General features: G+C 47.3%; 1 protein-coding gene across 1 annotated transcript in view; it reads left to right on the forward strand.

The window, feature by feature from the left end:
* Positions 1-17,496, forward strand: part of kmt2a (lysine (K)-specific methyltransferase 2A) — a gene marked incomplete at its 5' end in the record, with an annotated part of 70,851 nt that overhangs the window by 36,616 nt on the left and 16,739 nt on the right. The window contains 13 exons of the mRNA XM_080731936.1: positions 450-634; positions 1,719-1,895; positions 7,146-7,256; positions 8,671-8,744; positions 10,488-10,711; positions 11,128-11,222; positions 11,432-11,569; positions 12,117-12,281; positions 12,557-12,668; positions 12,898-12,976; positions 13,892-14,052; positions 14,595-14,741; positions 15,076-17,382. Of these exons, the coding sequence (XP_080588062.1) occupies positions 450-634; positions 1,719-1,895; positions 7,146-7,256; positions 8,671-8,744; positions 10,488-10,711; positions 11,128-11,222; positions 11,432-11,569; positions 12,117-12,281; positions 12,557-12,668; positions 12,898-12,976; positions 13,892-14,052; positions 14,595-14,741; positions 15,076-17,382 (3,975 nt within the window). The remainder of the gene's footprint in view (positions 1-449; positions 635-1,718; positions 1,896-7,145; positions 7,257-8,670; positions 8,745-10,487; positions 10,712-11,127; positions 11,223-11,431; positions 11,570-12,116; positions 12,282-12,556; positions 12,669-12,897; positions 12,977-13,891; positions 14,053-14,594; positions 14,742-15,075; positions 17,383-17,496) is intronic.

Below are 17,496 nucleotides of genomic sequence, written 5' to 3' on the forward strand. Positions count from 1 at the left end.
TTCTGGGTTGTCCCTGGAACTAGATATTTTGAAATGGGGGTCCATGGCCAAATAAATATCATTTTGGGGGTCCGTTTGAGAACCACTGACATAGTAGTCTCTCAATAACAGACTAACTGAGCTCCAGTTAAGTGAAAAGGACCTTTTCTTTGACGATGGCTGGCCAGATTGCTGACATATAGAAACATAGGTTTTTTCCAAAAATCTTAGAATGATTCAAAAGACACTTATAGAATCGGGTAAAAAATTCTAATTTTCACGATTTTTCAAAAATAGCAGATCTACAAGCTTGCAGCGCGGCACTCGGTGCCGCGCTGTGAGCTTGTATATCTGCTATTTGTTTTATATTTAAAGCATAAAATATTGCGTCATAATGTGTTCAGGCCTAAGATAAAAAATGGTTTATAAATAAACTTGATTTGATGTCTTGATTCCTCGATTCCTTCCAGACGAGATGTACGAGCTGCTGTCCAAGCTGCCAGAGAGCGTGGCCTACACCTGCACCAACTGCACGGAGCAGCAGCCGGCCGAGTGGAGGACGGCCCTGGAGAAGGAGCTGCAGGGCTGCGTCCGCCACATCCTCACCGCCCTGCTCAACTCGCGCACCTCCACACACCTGCTGCGCTACAGACAGGTGAGGGGACCCCTGACTGGTGGGGGTGAATGAACGTCCCCTCCCCAAGATCCTCAACCTAACCTTAGCACTCTGACGTCCCTGTTCTCTAAAGCAGTGTTTCTCAACCTTTTTTCTGCATGGGAACACCTTTCATGTCCCAAGAATCCATGGGCACACCAACATAATACAGGGGTGTAAATATCGTCACTGTCGGGAAGAAAGAAACCTTGTATCTCCCAAGTTTCAAATGTGTATGTTTCTTCGCAAAGTAAAGCCCTGCTTCATCATACAAGGCTGTCACACAACAGTAGTGAAAACAGCAGATCTACAAGCACACAACGCCTCGCACCGCGAGGCGTTGTGTGCTTGTAGATTGAACTTGTAGATCTGAACTTGTAGATTGAACGCTTTCACTAGTTTAAATCATTTTTAAAATGATAAATACAATACTGGCTTTCAAACAGTTTCAAGGGGCACACTTGACCCTTCTCAGGGGCACACCAAAGGTCCCCAGGCACAGTGGTTGAGCAACACTGCTCTAAAGCAGGGGTTCTCAACCTTTTCAGGCTGCGACCCCTCACTATTCGACGTTGTTCACCGAAGTCGAATATTCCCTTTTTTCTTTTAATTTTTTTTCTCTTTAAAAAATATATAATTTATAAAGCTTGGCTAGATAGGAAGTCATAAGAATGAGTTGTCAATGGTTCTCAAACCTTTTTAGGCCGTGACCCCCAAAATAAATATATTTTAACTGGGGACCCCCACCCTGACAAGCACTTGGAATTGTAGTTTTTACATTTAATGTGACTCGGTTCCGCAGATAAATATTGTGAAAATAGCAGATCTACATGCTCACAACGCCTCGCAACGCGAGGCGTTGTGAGCGTTGTTCGCCTCTTGCTTACTTAATATTTGACAGTTTGGCCAGTCCTGTTGAATATTCGACTATTCGAATACTTTGAGGTCGAATAATTCGAATACTAAAAATCACTATTCGTGAATGCCCTAACACACACACACACACACACACATACACACACACACACACACAAACCCTCTCGCCACTTGAGTGTGAACTGACCGCGTGTGTCTGTGTCGGCAGGCGGTGAAGCCTCCGGAACTGAACCCAGAGACGGAGGAGAGCCTGCCGTCCCGTCGCTCTCCAGAAGGACCCGACCCTCCCGTCCTGACCGAGGTCAACCCCCCATCGGCCAGCGACGCCCCGCCCGACCTGGAGTCTGTGGAGAAGAAGATGGATCAGGGCCACTATAAATCAGTGGTGAGTTTTGGGCTGCTTTTCTTTTTTCTGCTGCCTTTGGCTCACCTGAGGAGTCGTATGTAAGCTGAACTACTGTATGTAACTCTCCACTTCTACCTCGGATTTGAACGCGGTTTCTATTTTTCGTTGAGCTAATCAGGCCAAAATTCTTGTCAGATCCTGTGTCTAGGTGAGACATGACCTTTGACACGATCTAAATATGGGCATAGCAGTGGGCATGGTTTTCTGGTGCCACTCAAAAATTTACAAAAGAAAGAAAAATATATATATATATATATATTTATTATTTCATTTAATATTTGATTTATTATCAGTTATTTTGAGGCTAGAATCAAGCCATCGTGGATCCTGGTGACCATAAAACCTTTGATTCTGTGGGGAAAAAAAGTAAACAAATGGTATTTATTAAATGTATATGTATCATATAATTGTCTCCACCAGCCGAAGGCAGGGGGAGAGTATGTTTTCGCCCCTGTCCGTGCGTCCGTGCGTCCTCCAAGTTTGTGTACAGCTAATCTCCGGCGCCGTTGGCCCGGTCGCTGCCAAAATGAGCACACACACTCCCTGGATGCCAATTCAGAACCTCTGCCCCACATTTTTCGAATGGCCCTGTTCTAGCGCCACCATGAGGCCGATGTTTGCAAAACACATTTCTGTACACTACTCCTACAGATTTTGTCCAAAAATCACGCAAATCGGTAGACAGTGTCTCTACAGTCATGTGATCGACACAGATCTGTCTGATTGTCCATATTCCATCCTGATTGGCTGAGATTGGCTTTCAAAGTTTGTAAGATTGGTCCGTTTTGGACAAAATGCCTCAAATCACAAACGCAGAGTGCAATTAACATGAAATCGCGCACACATGTTCCCACTAGGCCGAGGAAGAAATGTCACTTCAAATTTTTGAAATCAGCCTCATGGTGGCACTATAACTATTCGTGTTTTTTTCACCGATCAGTTTCAAACTTTGTAAGCGCACTCCCTATAGGCCAAGGAAAATCCCTTTCCTTGTATTTTTCACATCAGCCTTTTATAGCGCCACCAGGAGGCCGACTTATGTAAGACACATTTTTGGATATTATTCCTTCAGATTTTACCCAAAATTAACACAAATCAGTACACAGTATCTCTACAGTCATATGATCAAGACGGATCTGTCCCGTATTAAATATTCAATCCTGATTGGCTAAGATTGGCCTCCAAACTTTGCAGGATTGATCAGTTTCGAACAAAATGCCTCAAATCAAACACAGTGTGCAATTGTAATGAAATTGTGCACACACAATCGCAAAAGGCCAAGGAAGAAATTACACTACAAAATGTTCAAATCAGCCTCATGGTGGCGCCATGAAAGGTCTAAGATTGGTGAAGAACACATGCCACCATTTTTACATTGGCCTATTATAGCACCACCAGGACGCGTGGCTGGTGGAGACCTGTGCTCGGAAGAGCACTTCTTCTAGTTAAATATGATTCTTTTTTTTCTTTTTTATACTGTGCTGAAATGAACCGAATGCATTTCCCAAACAAACCACGGTGCTGTATGTTCTGAAAAGCTGGTTCAGCACCATGGACAGGGTCAGCAGTCAGTGAACTTCAGCACAGCAATGGAGAAGCCTGCAAACATCATCATTCTGACTGCTTTATTGTCTGCTCCCCACAATCTACATTTTAGGCATTTAGCAGACACTCTTATCCAGAGTGACTTGCCATAAGCAAGGTAAACACATGCAGAGAGATGGTGTAGTGCAGGGTTCCCCAATAGGCGGTAGGTCTGCATGGGGTCAGCAACCTTTTGGACATGTAGAGCCATGTTTTTGAGTGGTGGTCACAACGCTCCTATACGTGGCCGTGTGTGTGGGTCTGTCTGTCTGTCTGTCTGTCTGTCTCCGTGTCCGTAGCCTGCAGTAACCTTTTCTGACCACACATGTTAAGGGAGGGGCGCTGTTGCACACACACACACACACACACACACACACACACACACACACACACACACACACACACACACACACACACACACACACCACCGCTCAGTTCACACAAGTGTGATTTTATTTTCTTGATAGTCAGTGTACCACACTGATATGTGCCACACCACATTGCTTTAATTATACCACCACCACATCAAAAGAAAATATGTCCAACATATTTTGATTGTCCATATGCATAACAACCTTTAGTTCAAATAAATCAAGGGTCTTCAACAGGGGGTCCGGGACCCCTAGGGGGTCCCCAGAGTTACTACTGGGGTCCTCCAAATATTTGTGTGACTTTTTTCCCCTTTTTTATATTAACCAATTGAACCCTAGCTTCCATATTCTGAGGACTTAATCCAAAAATAGCAGATCTACAAGCTCACAACGCCTCGCAGATCGGCTATTTTTGGCAAAGAGCTTTGGTGTAGAGGAGAAAAAGAGCAGACTAAGTACAGTGTGAAAGGTCAAGTTTACTAAGTGTTGACCGTTCAAGTGGTTAAATATCTGAAAACACAAATTGTCATGAATCCAAAATACACAGATGATTGTGCTGTCAAACGATGAAACTACTGTATATGGAATCTATGAAAAGGTTGTGGGGGTCCCTGCTTCATCTCTCGCTCAACTAAGAGGTCCTTGGCCTGAAAACGTTGAAGACCCCTCATTTTCTAATGAGGGAGGGGGCATCGCCGTTAATGGCATCACAATCATTTTAGCCACTTTAACCATATTTTACACTTTGGCTATTCAAAAACGGCAGCATCTGAATCTGGGCAGGAGGCCCGTGGAGATGTTGTCCCCAGGGTCCATTTTCACTTTAATCCGTCCATGGGTTGCGTCACTGCATGCCACGTGGCGAACCGAAAATAGACACTTGTCTGTGGGCACAACTAAGTATATCACTCTTAAGATTTTGCGATAAGAAATTGCACATGAGAGTGTCAAGATATAGCACGTTGTGCTACCAAGATAACAAGCGTTACTTAGATGCATCACATTTGTCTTCAGAAAAGAAGAGGAGTTGTAGTTGTAGATAATGTCTTAATAATCTTCTCCGTCAGGTGGAACCTCACATGTGCAAAACTGTTACTTTTCAGAATCCAAATTCAGAAATATCGCCACGTTTCAAGCTTGTAGATCTGCTACTTTTGATGCTTTTGTGTGACGCTGTAGTATGATCGAGTAGGGAATTCTTTAACGGAAAATATTGGAACACAAAAGGTTAGAATATGGAGATAAGAGGGATCTGCCCCACAGCAACGGTGTCTTTAGATGTAATTCCTTTGTGGCGTCCTTACAGCCTTCCTTCAGTACCATTGCCTCCGTATTGCGTGATCAAGGGTGTAGATTTTCAAACACCTGGGCCTAGACATGCCTGGGGGCAGACTGAGGACTTACCATAAAAGTTCAGCAGAAGTTCACTTTAGCAGAAGGGCAGAAGAGAGGGGCTGAGAAAATCATGGTGCAGACAGAGACACAAGGGCTTTCTGACACCAGAGAGAATGTTGAGCAGTGGAAGCAGTGGTGTAAACTTTACTACCTACATTTACTCAAGTACTGAACTTAAGTCAAATGTTTAGGTATTTTTTACTTTACTGCAGTGTTTCCAATTTTCAGTACTCTGCTACATCTCGGAGGCAAATATTGTACTTTTTTCTCCACTATTATTTGACAGCTTTTGTTAATAGTTACTTTGCAGATTTAGATTATTATCACAAATCATACAGTAACCACTTCAGGCCTATATACATTTCTATCTACAAGCTTACAGAGCATCGCGACGCATAGAGTTTGTAGATCACAAATGCTATTTTCAAAAGATTTGTATACATTTTGAACTTGTGAAATGGGACATAGTGCACAATGAGTACTTTCTACTTTTGGTACTTTTAAGTATATCTTGATACCAAAACCTTTGTACCTTTACTTGTAACAGAGCTTCTATACTGCTGTATTGATACTTTTACTCAAGTAAACTATGTGAGTACTTTTTTACACTACTGGAAAGGGGGAGAGAGAGACCGAGACACAGGGAGAATGTTGTGTAATGTTCACAGAGAGAGTAGTGTGATACTCGCACATCAGCGAGGGGCGGGGGGGGGGGGGGGGGGGGGGGGGGGGGGGGGGGGGGGTGTATGAGAACCAGGGCACTGTGTCAAACTAATTATGTGTGTGTTCTTGTGTTGCTATACTTGTGAGGGCCAAGCGTCCCCACAAATATAGTAGTATTTGGTTTACACGTTAATTTAAACTGCAGTTTTTTTTAATCAAGAGTACATCACATTACATAGCATTGCTTTGTGCCACCACGTTTCAAGCTTGTAGATCTGCTACATTTGCTACTTTTGAATTTGAATCCTGAAATCCACCCGACAGAGACGACTATTATTAGCTCAGTGGTAAAAATGTTAGGACTTGCGCAGGAAACCGGGCTCAAATCCAGGGTCGAAGAGGAAAGCAGCTCTACAAGTTCAGACACTGAGTCTGAGTCTGTAGGGTTGGGGTTAGTCTCGTGTGGCCAGACTGCAACGGAAGTCTTATGATGAGTATGGGATAAAGCGGATGTGACCCTTGGTGCAGTAGTCCTACTGGACTTCTTTCAATATATTTTGGGGCGTTATTTTGTCTTTCTCTGGTGTTGTTGGTGTTACTAATGTTTTCTTAAACTATACACACATACAGTAACAAGAATATGCCGCTCGAATGACTCTGCCTGTGCTAGTGTGCTTCTGTTATGTTTCCAATGGGTCTACAGTTCCGTGCAGCAGTGACTACTTCCGATACTCGCCGTTCGGGAGCTGTCGTTCCAGACTCTATATAGCATTCGGAGATTGTGGAATAGTTGTCTGGCTATGTGAGACTAGGTTGGGGTTGAAAATGACAACAACAAAAAAACATTGCATTCTAAAATGTTTATGTCCTCATAAGTATAGACCTTTTTCCAGAGCGCTGCCGTGTAGATGCCAAAGCTGCGGTGTGGCTATGTGCCGCTTGACACCGCAGTTATGGTCTACAGTCTACAGCAGTGTTTCTCAAAGTGGTTTCTAGGGACTTTTTGGGTTCCTTTATGGGGGTCTAAATTGACCCATACAAGTCTGTAACTCTGACAGTGTACAAATGGAACCAAATGGTCCATTTGGTTCCATTTGTATACTGTTAACGGGAGACCTTGAAATGTAAAAGTTTGAGAAACACTGGTCTATAGTAATAGAAACTAACTGTCTGTCTGTGTGTGTGTGTGTGTGTGTGTGTGCGTGCGTGTGCGCAGCTGGAGTTCAGCGATGACATCGTGCGCATCGTCCAGACGGCCATGAACAGCGACGGAGGACAGCCGGAGAGCCGCAAGGCCAACAGCATGGTCAAGAACTTCTTTATCCGGGTGAGAGAGACTGACCTGCTGGTTCTCATACTGGAACCCTTATATGAGTGGACCCCCAGGGCTCCTTGAAGGGCTTCCATGGCGGTCCCATACGGGTTGGAAAGTGAAGTCTGGATTTTATTGACCATTTCGTTTCTCTCTTGTTAGTTTTGCATGATATGACAATGAATTATTTTTAGAAATGAATTTTAAAGGGTTTTAAACATTAGGAAATAACACCTGGGGCAAACCAATAAATAAATAAAACAATCTAAACCTAAACTTACTTTAAACACCAATTATGCTAACATGAAATAAAAGTAACACGAGAAATCTAATCTAACTACTCTAACTTAACCTGAATTAGTCGGGGGCCTAAGGGAGATGACATGGTAATCTCGCGCTAATTAGTCTAAAAGTGCGAAATTTTGCACAGATGTAGCCCAGGGCTTGCTCTAATGATTTAGCTAGGGCGCCCGAGTCGCCGACCTTCGGGGTCGCCACAGCGGCCAAATCAAGTTGGGCTCCCATCGACTTTCTATACAGGAGGAAAATATCCAGAAAAACACTTTTTTCTGGGTATTTAAGTTGGATTTGAGGGGTCTAACTAGGGGTTTGTAATGATGCTGAATCCATTGCAAGCATTTGTTTTGCACAAAAAACATTCCTTGGGCTACAAATGGCCCAAGAAAACGATGGTTTAGTGATGAAAAGTGATGAGTCATCACTTTTCAGAGTTTTTGGGGTGTTTTCTGGAGCTGTGGCGACCCCGAAAGTCGCCGACTCGGGCGCCCTAGCTAAATCATTAGAGCATGCCTTGGGCTACTTTTAGACTGGTTAGCGCGAGATATCCTTAAGTCCCCCGACTAAATGAAAAGTTGGCATTTACAAAAAGCAGGCGCCACAATACTAGTTTCTCAAAACTGCTTTAGCAATAGCAACCACACAGCCAGCCAAGTGTAAAATGAAACCTAATGGACCCTTACGGGTCCATTTGGTTTAGTTTTACGCTCTCAAGAGTTACATTATTGTTAAACACCTGCATTACTTAATTCACAAGAAGTCTACATAAGTAAATGTAGAAGAATTGTTACAGTATTTTGATCAATGTGTGCCTATTATCTCTCCTACCAACATCAATACTGCATGGAATTTGGGGCAAAGTCTTATCCAACAATAACAAAATATTCTACCTTTTGGGTCTGAGAGGCAAAATCTCATCAATGTTGGTCCTTGGCTCAAATGCAGAATAAATGGACCTTGATGATATGAAAAGGGTTGAAAACCACTGCTGTAGGGCATTCATTTAGAAAAAAACACAAAAAGTTAAGGAAAGATGTTTCTGCCCGACAGTGACGATATACTGGCATTATGTTTGTGTGCTGACGTCCCTGAAGCTCATCTCATCTCATGTGGTTGTTTGTGTTTTTCACAGCAAATGGAGCGGCTCTTCCCATGGTTCAAAGTCAAAGAGTCCAGGTTCTGGGAAGCACAGAAAGTCTCTGCCAAGTAAGCATCAACAGTCACAAAGTTATTACCAAGTGATCGTACATACCAGGTGCACAATGAAGCTGTTATGCAGAGAGTGTACGGGAGCCAACTATTGTGTAACGCTGGGAATCTGTTTTAAAGCAAGCGTCCCGGCCTTTACAAGATCCCTTGATTATTCTAGTGTTTCTGGTGTTCCTCAACATGTGGGCCCCCAAATAATTGGGCAAATCCCTCAACAACTCCATGCAGTAACTTAACCCCTTGTTTGTGCTACGGTCATCCTAAAGTTGTGAACATAATAGTGGTTAATTTTCTTTAAGCTGTGTAACTTTACTGTTTATTAAGGATCCACCATTTCAGTCATTTGGATTCCATATAATTTTTTAAAGATTAGAGCATTTGAAGTGGTCAAACTAGCAATATGTTCATAAGCTTCTTTCATAACATCTTAATAATCTCAGATATTTCATAAATGCAAAGGTTAATGGAGTAGTTTCCTCAAATTAAAGCCTGAATCTGTGATTCTGTGATAGTGTAGCGCTATTCCGAGGTCCTGTTGTTTCGCTGTCCCAGTAGTCCAAGGCTAACCTGCCGACACTGGTGAATGCTAACCTGCCGACGCTGGTGAATGCTAAACTGCCGACGCTGGTGAATGCTAACCTGCCGAATGCTAACGCTAAGCCTAAACCCTAAACAACGGGTCCTCGGAAGTCGGAATATCGAGATTTTGCCGATATCTTCAGCTGGTTGGCAGTACTTGGCCATACACATTTTTTCAGTGGTGAGATTTTGTTTTGCTTTAATCCATGAGCATAGCAGCAGCTATTCTTCCTGAGGCCCACAAACAACTTTTCATTATGACACTCCAGGGACAGTTACATAACAACTTATCTAATATACAGTATGCCAAGACATCATAATGCTTAAGACAAGTTCCTTACTGTGTCTCATAGTTTATTTATATCTCATAGTTCGCTGCGTCCCCGTAATGGGAGAAAGACTTCCACAATGAACAGGTCAGCTCTGTATTTAGAAGACAAGAGCAATGTCCCGGTAACCCTGGTCACCACAGCAGTTAAAAGGCCTCATTAACATCAAAGGCAGCTTGGAGCAAAACCCTATCCCTGAGTAGAGGACCTCAATTAAGCACCAGGGTTTTTTACACTGACGCCCTGGGGATCTGGTCGCAAACTATATGACCACAGCTAAAACAGAAACAGGGGTGCACGGTAGCCTCACAGCTAGAAGGTCCTGGGTTCGATTCCCGCCATGGGACGATGTGGGTGTGTTCTCTTCGCCACGTCATCAGTTGGTGGGGTTGGCGAAAGGGCCTTTCTGTGTGGAGTTTGCATGTTCAAAAACATGCAGTAATCCTGTTCTCTATACTGCCTCCCCCTGGCCAGCCGGGGTGCCTGATGGAGGGGAAAGGAACTGGTTGGAATAACGTGTTCCTTCCATACGCTACGTGGGAAGCTCCCCCATGTCAAGTGATAAGAAGTGGCCTCCTCACTCCTCATGCACTGAAGGAAGCATGAGCTCAGTTTGTGGCCCTCCCCAGGGTGAAGCTGTAGCACCCAGGATTACAGCTTAGGCAATTGGCACTGGGTGAAAAATGGGTTACAAAGGTTTTTTCGTAAATGTAATGCCCTACTTGATCATAGAACAGTGTCACACAAAAGTAGCAGATCCACAAGCTCGAAATGCTTGAATTCAATTTGAAACAACAGAAACATGATTTAAAGTTTGTATGTTTGTCTCCAGCAGTGGTCTGCTCCCCAACGCAGTGCTACCTCCATCGCTGGACCACAACTACGCCCAGTGGCAGGAGAGGGAGGAGCAGTCCCGCTCGGAGCAGCCTCACCTCATGAAGAAGATCATCCCGGCCCCCCGGCCCAAGACCCCCGGAGAACCCGACTCCCCAACGTCGTCCCCAGCACCGCCCGCGCTCCCTCCGTCCCTCCCCCCACCGCCCCCGCTGCTGCCCGGTAACCATCAGCATTACCTTTTGATTGATTGATTGAATACTTTATTAGTCAGAAATGTAAACGGCACGTGGTACAGTGAGACATTAATGCTAAAAGGATGTTTACATGCACATTGGGAGAAAGAAATCACTGGCAAGAGGAGACTAAATGACGTTTTAAAGAGTGAGTGAGATTCCAGGGTTCCATTGCTTGAATGGATGGAGCCTTCTGATTGTTTGAGACGATGTTTCAGACTTAAACTTCTAAATAAAAACCCATTTCACAGCGTCTTCAAGTACTCTGGTGCCAAGCCCTACCTCTTTGAGAAACTTCTTCAGAGAGTCATTGTGTATATTGGCAAGAATGTGAAGCACACAGTGGGCTGCGCCTTTCCCTTGAAAGGAAGTCCTAACTCTTCTTACTGACGTTGTCCTCAGATCGTGAAGACAGTCCAGAGCTTCCCCCACCACCTGGAGTGAGTGACAACAGACAGTGTGTTCTGTGCCTGAAGTACGGAGACGAGAACACAAACGTAAGTCTAAAGGGTTTCCACCGCGCCTCAAGCCAAAATAAATGTGGGCAATAGCTAACTCTTTATATTTTCTAGGCTCATACTGTCGATAAGGCTTAGTACTTACTTTACTGATATTCCCTGTGTGTGTGTGTGTGTGTGTGTGTGTGTGTGTGTGTGTGTGTGTGTGTGTGTGTGTGTGTGTGTGTGTGTGCGTGTGCGCGCTACAGGAGGGCGGCAGGCTTCTCTACATGGGTCAGAACGAGTGGACCCATGTGAACTGTGCCCTGTGGTCAGCGGAGGTGTTTGAGGACGACGACGGCGCTCTGAAGAACGTCCACATGGCCGTTCAGAGGGGGAAACGCCTGGTAAGATAATCGTGTGACTCTTCTTTACACACTAGTCGTGGAATTCTGGATCAATCAGTAATTGATGAGGCGATAGGAGTCGGAAACAATATTCTAGGTGGTGATTGTTATGCTTTTAATGTACATGATTATCATGGGGAGAAGTACGTTAGGCACACACAGTCTGACATAGATCATTGGTAAGGTAGCTCTAACAACTAGACTGCACTCTGTCCAAGTGCCAACTTGCGTCTTGTGCACTCGTAGCCAAAATATGGCCTGCTTGTGCACCAGCAGAGCGCGCAAGTAGGGTGATGAGTGCTGTCTGTATTGGCACCAATTAGGTGGTGACGTCTCCCGAGAACGCTGCTCCCTCATTGGCTAAAGGGCGGTCCTGCTCCCCTCATTGGCTAATTGGTGCCAAAGCTGCTCCCACACACACACACACACACACACACACACACACACACACACACACACACACATAGAACGTTTCCTGTACACCTTTAAAGTGTGTTTATGAAAGCCATAATGTGTTTGTGTCTTTCTCTCGCTCTCTCTCTCTCAGCGCTGTGAGAAGTGCCAAAGGCCCGGGGCCACGGTGGGCTGCGGGCTGACCTCCTGCACCAGCAGCTACCACTTCATGTGTGCCCGCCAGTGCCACTGTGTCTTCCTGGAGGACAAGAAGGTGTACTGTCCCCGGCACAGGGACCTCATCAAGGGAGAGGTCAGAGTCCTCACCTCAACCACAGTTTGCAGTAGAAACCTTTCTTCTTTTAGCGGCGTTACCGCTTAACAAACAACTGTAGAATATAAAGAGCAATTGTTATTCAAGGTCAAGGAACCACTTTCATGTGATGATCCATGTGTAAGCTATGGTCCATAGAAAACAGGCCGTTTTGACCAAACAAGCGATAGCCTGTTGGCTAGTAGTTGGAAAGTATTGACCTGTCCTGAAGTCTTTTCTGTAGAGTCCATGGCTAAGATGTTTTCCGGTGTGTGTTGTAGGTGGTGTCTGGGTTCGAGGTGACGCGCAGGATTCTGGTGGACCTGGAGGGGATCAGTCTGAAGAGGAAGTGGCTGATTGGACTGGAGGCTGAGAACGTCCACATGAAGATAGGTAGGTCTGATGCAGTGCTCATTTCGTCGACTAAAAATATGACAAAAAATGTTCGGCGTCTACCTACTTTCACTGACAAAAACTAAATAAAAACTATGCTAGATGATGACTAAAACTAATACTAAATCCGCCCCTTAGAAATGGAGTGATGTTAGTCTGGCCATGCCAGGCTAATAACGTTTGTCTTTCCTTGGATTTAAACACCCTCACACACACTCTGTTGTTTCAGGCTCCATGTCTATCGACTGCTTGGGCATACTGACAGAGCTGTCCGACTGCAAGCGAAAACTCTTCCCCATTGGTTACCAGTGAGTATCACTTCATGTTATTCTGTTAACCCATTCAGAACGGGTACACATTATTGTGTATTATTATTTTATGCTTTAACTAGTGCCGCGCTGCAAGCTTGTAGATCTGCTATTTTTGAAAAATCGTGAAAATTTGAATTTTGACCCGATTCTATAAGTGTCTTTTGAAGATTTTTTGATAAACCTATGTTTCTATGTCAGCAATCTGGCCAGCCATCGTCAAAGAAAAGGTCCTTTTCACTTAACTGGAGCTCAGTTAGTCTGTTCTTGAGAGACTACTATGTCAGTGGTTCTCAAACCTTTTCATGTGAAGGACCCTCAAAATGATATGTATTTGGCCACGGACCCCCATCTCAAAATATTTAGTTCCAGGGACCCCCCAGAAGCAAAATTTGAGTTACAAACATTCGCTTTGAAAATACATATATTCAAAGATTTGCACACATTTTCACGACTTTTTCAAAAATAGCAGATCTACAAGCTCAGAGTGCCGCGCTGTGAGCTTGTATATCTGCTATTTTTCACTGGTTAAAGCATTCAATAATTCTAGGCCTAGTTAAGCAGATTGCAGGTGTGAATCTCAATGTCTCCAACAACACATTGACCTTCAGGAGATAGAGATAGTGATTCATAAAGATGATAATGAATAAACCGCATGCAGTGGTGTAAAGTAACTAAGTACATTTACTCAAGTACTGTACAGTTTTGAGGTATTTGTACGTTACTGAGTATTTCCAATTTCCAATACTTTTACCTCTACTCCACTACATCTTGAATCAAATATTGTACGTTTACTCCTCTACATTTATTTGAGAACTTTAGTCACTAGTTACTTTGCTTTACTTTTTTCCCACCACTGACTGCATGTGTCTGTCTTGTTTATCTCTCTCTCTCTCCCTCCCTCCCTCTCCCCAGGTGTTCCAGGGTGTACTGGAGTACCCTTGATGCCCGTAAGCGCTGCGTGTACACCTGCAGGATCCTTGTTTGTCGCCCCCCAGTGTTGGAGTCCGACCTGAAGAGCATGATGGCTCCTGAGGAGAATCGCACCATCGCACACAGCCCCCCTCCTGTAACAGGTACAGTACAGCTTTGAGCAGAACAGGCACTTTTGGGGGGGGGGGGGACGGTGGCCCTGGCGCAGTCGGTAGCACTGTCGCCTCACAGCTAGAAGGTCCTGGGTACAATTCCTACCGGGGGACGCTGTGGTTGCTGGTGTTCTTTCCTCCGCGTCATCAGCGCCCACACCCCAGGTGGGGTTGGCAAAAGGGCATTTCTGTGTGGAGTTGGCATGTTCTCCCCGTGTCTCCTAGGGTAGGTACCCTCACAAAAACATGCAGTAATCCTGGTCTCTATAATGCCTCCCCCTGGCCAGCCGGGGCGCCTGATGGAAGGGAAAGGAACTGGTTGGAAGCTCCCCCTGTCAGGTGATGAGAAGCGGCGTGCTCACCAGGTTGGCAGAGGGAGAGCAGCGCCCAGGATTTACAGCTTTGGCAATTGGCACTGGGTGAAAAATGGGTTACAAAATAGTGGGATATTCCGTTCCGTACATACAGTATAATTGGCACAAGAGCGAAACTTGTGATGATGAACTAAATTCCAAACCGTTTTGTTTTTCTAGATAAAGACTTTCCAGATCCGTTCGACTCGCCGAGGCGCTCCGACGCCCTCTCCCCTGCCAACACCCCCAAGCTGAGGGTCTATACCAGGAATCGGCACCCCAGCTACCCCCCTTGTTCACCAGGCCCCAGACCCATGCCTTCTCCAGGTACAAACACATACACGCATGCACACATTTGGGCGGCAGTGGCGCTTTGGAATAAACACATTTTCACATTAACAATCACTTTTGACCACAACAAATATTGTAAAAGCGATAGGCTTATGGGCTCCACTCTATGCTATGAGGGGTGCTGGGTTCTGCTGGGGAAACTGGACAACAGGGGCATTTCTGCCTAATAGACCCCATGGACAGTCATTTGGGATCAATAAAGTAAAATGAGCTTAGATGTTATGTTATGTTAGTGCAGAGTTGTCCTTTAAGTGCATTCACAGTGGAATAGAAAAACCTAAATTGTCTGACCTGATCTTGTCTCTCCCAGGAGGCTCTGCCCAGCCCCAAAGCCATGAAATAGTGACGGTGGGAGACCCCCTGCTGAACCCGGGCATGAGGAGCATCGGCGCGCGGCGCCACAGCACCCCCTCCCTCTCCTCCCCTCCCCACCAGACCAACAGACAGAGAGGCATGACCTCCCCGCCTCACTGCCCTCCGTCGCGACCGCTCACCTCGCCACCACCCCTCATCCCCTCGCCCGCCAGGGACCCGGAGAAAGCTCGGCACCCGAGCCGAGACGCGGGCCAGAGGGAGGGTCGCCAGGCCTCGTCGGACCGGGGGCGGGCAGTGGCGCACAGGGAACAGGGGGGCGCCAGGGACACGGACAAGGGAAGAACGTTCAGCAGGGACCAGTCCTCCAAGGACACGGAGAAGAACAGAACGCCACGAGAGGTTGGTCAGAAGGACTCGGACAAGGGGAGGCAGCCTTCCAAAGAGACAGAAAAGGACAGACCACTGAGTAGAGACCCGGGGCTGAAAGAGACTGAGAGGGGAAGAGCGCCCAGTAGAGAGTCCAACTTTAGGGACTCAGAGAAGGGGAGACAGGCAAGCAGAGACAGGGACAGGGGCAGGCTCTCCTCCAGAGAGCCAAACCCTGAGAAAGGGATCAGAGAGTCTGATAAGCACAGACAGTACAGCAGGGATGCGGACAGAGCGAAGGACGCAGGTCCAGACAAAGGCAGGCCTTCTAGCCGGGAGTCGGAGCGGGTCAGACCGCCCTCTAGAGACTCCGGCATCAGAAGCACAGAGAGGAGCAGAGACTCTGGCTCGGGGAAAGACGGCAGCGCCATCTCTGTCTCCTCCAAGCAGGCCGGAGGAGAGAGCAAGAGCTCCAGACTGGCACCCGCGGGCTCGGGACAGTCCTCCCCTCTCATGGGCACCGCCGTCCTCGCCGGGCACCAGCGAGGCGGCTGCTCCAAAGCGGACAAGCAGGGTGGCAAACAGGGCGGCAGAGATGCGGACGCCTCGGCTGGGCTCACTCTGTTGCCTCGCCACCGATCCAGCTCCACTTCCAACACCACCCACCCTAAGGACAAAGCCAACCCAGGGATGGAGAGCGGAGGCGGGGCTGGGACTTCTACACCTCTCCATAAGGACTCTGTCGTTGGGAAAGCTGGCTCCCCGCAGCCTTCGTTCCAGAGGGCTGGTACGAGGAAGTCACATGACTACTCGTCGGGGCCTGCCCCCGCCGCGGCCATGAAACCACTCTGGTCATCATCTAGGGCGCCGTCTGAAGATGACAACGTCAAGCGAGGCTCCGCCCACAAAGCCACCCCGGCTGTTGCCCCAGCTCCCAAAGACAAGCACTCCAAAGTCAAAACAGCAGGCAGCAGAGACGTGTCCAAAGACAGAGGGAAGACCCTTCACAACAGCAGCAGCAGCAAGCCCGCCCAGCTCAACAACAACACTAAAGCTACCGGTGGGTCCAACGCTTACGCCCACATCTCCTCCTCCACTCACAACAGCAGCAACAGCAAAGCCCCCACGCTGGGGAACAGCACCAAAGTCCACGCAAAGTCTGAGGTGGAGAAGCCAGAGAACCAGGGAGGGGACAAGTCCTCCTCCAAAGCCAGGGAGAGCTTCTCCCCCGGCCCTGACAGGAAGAACAGCTCCAGTCTGGAGAACGTAGCAGCACCAGAACGGGGTGTGAAGACCTCCTCCACTAAACCAACAGCCAACCAGCTCCTGCCGTCCTCCAGGGACAAGAAGAGACAAACCACCAAACCGCCCGCTTTGACTCCCATCAAGACGGAGATCAAGACGGACCCCAACGGGACCAGCACCGTCAGCAGCTCCTCGCCGTGCTCCTCCACCACCACAACCACCACCACCAACGCCACCTCCACAGTCTCTCCTGCGGGCCACCAAGGGACCCGCCGCTCCACACGCTCCACCCTCTTCTCCTCCCCGTCCGCCAGCAGCAGCGACAGCTCCGAGTCCGACACGGCCGCAATCCGGGCCGGCAAGGAGCACTCGCGCTCCGCTGACCATCTCTGCCGCGACCACCACCACCCCTCGGGCGCCGCCGGCCTCCTCCACGCTCACTCCACCGACGAGGACGAGCGCGAGCGGGGCATGATGGGGGACGACAAGCACCACCACCAGGAGGACGACAGCGACGGCTCGGGCTCGGCCAAGCGGCGCTACCCGCGGCGCAGCGCCCGCGCGCGCTCCAACATGTTCTTCGGCCTCACGCCGTTCTACGCCGTGCGCTCGTACGGCGAGGAGGACCTGCCGTTCTACGGGAGCGGGGACGCCGCGGCCGGGGGAGGAGGAGCAGGAGGCGGAGGAGGAGGTAGGGATGGGACCATTATGAAAATCTCATGTCATGGTTATTGTGACCAAAGAATTTGCTATTTATGATAATCAAAATGTCCCCAACATCCATTATCCTGGGGTGGAACATTTG

This window comes from Nannobrachium achirus (assembly GCF_963921795.1).
Source record: "Nannobrachium achirus genome assembly, chromosome: 8".
Taxonomy (NCBI): domain Eukaryota; kingdom Metazoa; phylum Chordata; class Actinopteri; order Myctophiformes; family Myctophidae; genus Nannobrachium; species Nannobrachium achirus.